The sequence below is a fragment of the Anser brachyrhynchus genome (assembly GCF_964034855.1).
Source record: "Anser brachyrhynchus genome assembly, chromosome: 3".
Classification (NCBI taxonomy): domain Eukaryota; kingdom Metazoa; phylum Chordata; class Aves; order Anseriformes; family Anatidae; genus Anser; species Anser brachyrhynchus.
The window spans coordinates 25784030-25790474 of NC_137696.1; the positions used below are offsets into that span (position 1 = coordinate 25784030).

Consider the following 6445-nt stretch of genomic DNA (forward strand, 5'->3'; position numbering starts at 1 on the left):
CTCAGCTGCTCCTCATAACTCTTGTTTTCTAGTCCCTTCACAAGCTTTGTTGCTCCTCTCTGAATATGCTCAAGCAACTCAATATCCTTATAGTGAGGGGCCCAAAACTGGACAAAGTACTCAACAAAATGAATGTTTGTCATTACAGAGAAAAACTATGCAAAATTATAAGGCAGAAACTAGAAGTTTATTGTAAGGTATTGTTCCAAGTTTGTCATGTGCTTATCAGCTTTGTAATTATTATGGACTCGATAGATTTGCTGTAGAAAGATATCAGAAGTGTGTATAGAGGAGCTAAGAATAAATGATTGTAATGATACTTTCTGTCCTTAACATATGTGAGTGGATATGCTGTCGCTGTTTGCCTCTTCCCACTTTGGACTGAAGTAGTTGACTTTCCACTTCATTACATTTCTAAGATGATACTTCCTAACTCATTCCAAAGTGAATTTTTATATTATAAGAAATTGCACTATACACTCAAGACTGTTTGGAAAGAAACATTTTTTAGTGAAAATTTATCAATAGAAATATGAGGCAATTCATTTTTAAAGGCCTTCAAGCTGATACTCGTACATGCATGTATAGCTCTGCAACCTTTGGTTGGTTTGCCCCTGTTGTTTTTGTTTGTACGTGTCTTTGTATTTATATATGTCCACATAATCAGATGCAAAATTTCTTTAGAATTTGCTTTAGTAATAACATTTCAAAGATACTGTATAAGCATTTGGCATGTCTAATCTATGACTTCAGAGTATGCAAATTGAGACAAATCTTTGGTGGTTTTATGTCACCTTTTTGACTCCATTGTTTGGAACTGATGAGCCTACATGACAGTCAAGTAGTCAAATATATGTAAAGGGTCCATAGGTCTTGTTAAGCTCTGTCAGTTATATTGAGTCACTTACAATTTGATAGAGTAAAAAGAGTCAAAGCTTGACAAGTTTAAAAAGGAAGTATTGCATTAACTTGTTTTGGGAATTTAAAAGTAGGTCTCAGGTTCTGAGAATTACAGGTCTCTGATGCTGAGAATTATATGGCACAATATAAGAATGCATTGTGGAAAAAAATCAATAAGACTCAGCTCCCTGCTCCTATGATCCTGAGATTGAGAAACTCTATTTCACCAATATATGGGAATTCGTATTTGTAATCTAATTCATTCCAGCTACCAACAATGAGGGACTGACAGGATGAAAATAATGTTGAAGGAGCCTGGTTTTCTACATTCACAACTTTTGTTCTTGCAGCTTCAAAAGAATTATCTGTATTACTTTGTAAATTCTATACCCTGTAGCAATCAGCTTAAACTCAAGGTGATCCTGCCAGGGCTTGATATATCAGTGTACCAGAAAGCAGTGCATTGCAGTGTATCACTGGAGGATCTGAACCTACTTTTCATTATCAAATTTTACAGACATGAGATTCTGACTTCCAATTTTTTTCCCTTTTTTGCTGCTACAACGATACAATTGGATAGACCGTCTTCAGTGCTATGAGAAAGATCTTGCAAGGCTAAGTGGTATTTTCAGGCTTTAATTTCTTACACCACTCAAAACCGAATAAAATCTGTATCTTTAAATACAAAAATGACTGGGTATGTTTTCCTAAAATATATTTGTATTTTATGCGCATTTTGTGCAACATTCATCTCATATTCATTATAAACTTCTTTAATTAGTCAAACTGTAAAGCCAGCAATAATTTCATTATCCATCAGACTGTGTGATGTTTCCTAAATGTGCTCAAGCATAACTGTTGTCGTCATAATCAGAGCCAGTTGTTTAAATGCTCAGTTGTGAGTATCTAGTGAAATAGCTTTAAATAACAAGATAAACAGTACAGCTGCCAACCCAAAGTAATCTTACACTGAGGGGGAGTGTGGCACAGAAAATTTCCTCTTTGTCATCTTGATTTGAGTTTGAAGCTGGACCTGGGCTTAGTTCCAGCTCAAAAAACTGTTCACTTCAAAGGCTCCTAAATCGTCCCAAGGAGCTAATTTTGGCAGCCAATTGTTTTTGTTTGGCCAGGCATCCTAATAGCAAAACCCGTCTGCTCCAGCAAATGTAGACTTCTTCAATGCTCAGACTCACCATTCCTGATTTTATCCTGATGTTGGGGGTGTATACTGGTTTCCCCATCTCACCCTAAGTTGTCTACTTATTTTTATCCAAATTGTTAAACTGTACCTCACTGTCCTGCATGTAGATAAGAAACGTATTTCCTATTTTCAAAATAAAGAATAGTATATTCTTTTCTGAATTGTTGTTTGATCCTAAATTGTAGCTGTATTATCTGTTTGCTTTCTCTCCAACTAGAGCTTCCTTTATGGGTTTTTGTTTGTTTGTTTGTTTTATTTCCCCATTCCAGTAACAAATATTAGCCCAGTGAATTTACTAAATTAAATGTAACTAGCTTCACTTTAGAAGGCAACTATTTACAGTTATGCTGAAGTTATAACAACACTTATTATAATAATTATATGGATTTTTTTTCCTGCATTAAGAAGGTGCTTGTGATGCCAAACACACAATGAAAATTAAAATTCTGTGCCATTCTTAAGGTATAATATAAAAATATGCAAATAGGTTGTTTCTGTTGGATAAGAAAATGTGAGGTACAAGTCATTAGAGATACATTAGAAATTAAATCTTCTAAAGAGTTAAGAATGGGCAGGACTCACTTTCATACCACACAGGGAATATTTCAGTTTGAATGTGAATGTCTACCTTGCTATTTTAATAATTATGCAATAGAGTGTTGAAGGAATTACGCCAAACATCTTTAAGGTTGAGATTTAAGAAATAATATGGTAACAGTTTGGCAATATGCAATGTAGATGAAACTTAGGTGAGCCTGAGTTTGCATGGAGCTTACAAGAAGTAATAGCTGCTTGTTTATGGAGGTTCAGCTGGACAGGAGGCTGTGAACTAGGTAAGTCTAAAGTATCCAGGAAATGATAATTCTGCTTTATCTCATCTTTCGGAAAGGAAAAAAAAAAGAAAAAAGTTTTCATTCTGGTTTTGAGAGAGAACCAAACATTTCAAATTGTGAAATGTGTTGAGAAAGTACTAATTTTAGCTTTCATCCAGTCATGGCACCAGCCATTATAAAATGACTCATTGCGTTTCCATGAAACCCTTTCACAGAGGTCTTGCTAATAGTTCGCTACAATTGAAACAAATAATTTATTAGTAAATAGCTAAATGAAAATAATGTTTAGAATAATTAGCTTATTTGACTTTCTTGTTTGTCATTTGTATTTTCATTGGACTCTAAGGCACAAGTTCACTTATATTTCTCTTACTCAATTCAGATTTGTAAGCATTTGCATTTAAAAAAAATCAATATAAGAACCAAGAACTTCCTCGGGAAAAAAAAAAAAGGTGTTTGGAACTCATCCTGCCTATATTCTTTCTACCATAACTCCATGGTCAATTTAATGGTCAATTTGATGCCACACAATTGTGTAGTATATATATATATATATATATAATTTTTTTTTAACCCTTTCTCATTTTATTTTTATATCCTCATTTTAAGTTTAACCAAGATAGAAAATTTAAAATATTGTGAGAGTAACTTGCTGTCTTTAACTTACCTGTTTCTCACAGAGGAGAACAGAATTTTGTATACTATGAGTCAAAAAAGACTATAGAATCTGGTTTGTGGGACAGAAAGTCTTTGCAGTGTTTATAGGTACTTAGAAATACATTTGACACACGTATTTGCTTGCAATTAAATTATTTGATTATTGTTTTCTTCTCCAAATTTCTACGCATATATGCACATTTCATATGTTCATTATTTTTCATAATTTACATTCTAATTTATAAAATTAAATTTAACCAGAAGACAATATTTAGTGCTTTAAAGTACTATAAAAAATGAAATGTAAAGTCATGAAAGCTAAACACCTTTTTGTTTGTTTGTTTGTTTCTCTTTTATTTCTTTAGGACTTTCAAACAGTGTTACCATCGATTGTTCTCTTTGAGAAGTTTGGAAAAACTTATTCCAGATGTGGACAAATAGTGTAATCATTCTGTAAACTATGCAATGTAAGACACTTGATAAGTAATCAATAAATGCTTTTCAAGAAATGCATAGCAGCATGTCGACTGAATGTCCCATAAATTATTCTTTCTGTAAAGTGATGTATACTATGTCTGAAGTACTGTTAATTGATTTTGCTTGATCTTTAAGCAATACAACTTTCCACATTAATCAAAGATTGTTGTTGTTGTTTTGGAAAAAAAGTCAGTATTATCCTAAGAAAATGGAGAGGCTCTTAGAAATGACTTCTGAAAATGCTATCTTTTATTTAAATGTAAATCCTATAGGATACAAGGTAAAAAACTCAGAAACGTGGTATTTATTACAGATTTGTAAGTGAAGTTAACACTGAAAAAAAATCTATCTTTTCCCTTGCAAGTCTGTTTCGCAAATTTGCGTATGTTTCATCATTGTCGTTCATCATTCTCTATGTTAATATACATGCTTTTTGGATACTGATCCATCTCTTCATATGATCAATAAACTTAGGTAGGCTATTTACATGGATGATACTATTTTAAAACCTTTTAGCTCCTCTGTGTGTGATATAACTTCACTGTTGAAAAGTTAAAATTCTAACAGCTTCATATATACCTTAGTATTTAATCAATTTTTCTATATCCTCTTTTTTTTTTTTTTTTTTGCCAATATCTATGTGTTTACTCTTGGTCCCGTGTCTGCCTTATACATGGGAACATGATCATGTGATGCTTAACAAAGAAGAACACATCTGAGCACACAAAACTGATATTTGACTGCTGTGTTTGCTAGCATGCAATTCAACTGCAAAATGGTGAATATCTTCAGAGCGCATTAATTGAAAAGACTCAAAAAACTTCAGTATTTTCTGGGAACAAATCATAACCTAATTCTTCAAATTATGCGAATGAATTTTTACAGAAGTTTTCTGCTGAGTTTTCTAGGATACCATGCTTTCTCCTCGTATCATTTGGATGTATTTGAATCAAATATTATTAGATCAAATAGCATTTGATTATAGTATTTGAATCAGATAATCAGTGTTAGGCTTTTCATTACTGAATTTTTATTTTTGTTTTTTTTTTGATTCTCTTGCTCTCTCCAAATGTGCAGAAAAGTCCATGTGATAATGGTTTGTATAAACACATATATACACTTTCTGAACTAGGAGTCAAAAATTTCACTTCCATGGGGTTTCAGCTGTTTGCATCTGTGGAAAAGTTTTAAGGCTATCATACACAAAAATACTTTCAGTTCCTCTGCAGTAAATTATGACTGCAGACATTGAGCTGTAGTATTGCTTCTTTCTGGAGTGTGTCGTTGTCAAGCTTTGAAAAGTTTATTCTTCTGCATGGAAATGAGAAATTAATTCTGGGAAGTGAGAAGCAACCACCTCAGTGGCTAAGTCTCCCCATTAAGATTTAATCTGATCAAATGTAGCTAGAGTGCTTTAGTTGTTTGTGGAAGGGATTGAACATGATACACTTGTGCAAAACTGTTGATGAATAAAGATGCCACAGTAATTTTTAGATGCGAGAGCTATCTATTTGATTGCTTCAGCTTTAAGGTAGTTCATCACTTCACAGTAATTCACTCTGTGCTGCCTCTTGAGCTCCATACCACAATTTCCCATCAGTCCGATTAGAAATGGCAATGACTTTATCAGATTAATCTTTCTTTCTCTTCCTTTCAGTATCTCTGACCTGAGGACAAAACAAAGCCTACCATATAGGCCAGCACTGCAATAGTGCTCTATGGCTAAGAGCCTGCAGCACAAGTGAAGGTTAAAACTAACACTTCTAATTTATTTTAATTGACTGATCTATATCTATTATCTAATGTATATCTATATCTATATATCTATAGCAGTCAAAAGACAGATATATAATATACTTTTTCCTCTACTTAACAAGTTAACAAACAAACAAGCAAAAACAAAACAAAACAAAACAAGCAAAACAACAACACCATCCCCACCAACCCTTTTTTTAGTTTCTAAGCTACTACCTACTTCCCGGAAACCTTCTTACATACAAATATATCTGTTCATTTTATTAGATAAATAAGCATCTCCCCTCGCCTCGCCTCGCCTCTCCTCTCTTCAACATGTTGGACTTAGAAAAGATGCTCAGAATAATATAGTGCAGGAACACCAGTAGTGTTTTTTTATGTAGAGGAATCAGACATCATGACAATTGATGAAATAATGTACAAGTGAATAATCTCTACAGCATGTAGAAATAAAAGGCAAAATTTAGCCCTGGGGTAGACTAGCACTTCTATTTGGTAATATGTTGTGGGAAGCAAGTGAAAGTGACTTGTGAAGAAAATTTTGTTTTGCTCTCTTGTTTAAATTAAAATGTTTGCATGTTGCAAACTTACAGTTTTTGTCTAAACCAGTTAAAGCTAAAAT

The 6445-nt window shown here is 33.2% G+C and overlaps 1 protein-coding gene across 1 annotated transcript in view; it reads left to right on the plus strand.

Annotated features, from left to right (window-relative positions):
• Positions 1-4554, plus strand: part of SPATA17 (spermatogenesis associated 17) — a 96702-nt gene extending 92148 nt beyond the window's left edge. Inside the window, exon 10 of the mRNA XM_080585078.1 lies at positions 3957-4554. Within this exon, the coding sequence (XP_080441204.1) occupies positions 3957-4037 (81 nt within the window). The 3' untranslated portion in view covers positions 4038-4554. The remainder of the gene's footprint in view (positions 1-3956) is intronic.
• Positions 4555-6445: the final 1891 nt, after the last annotated feature.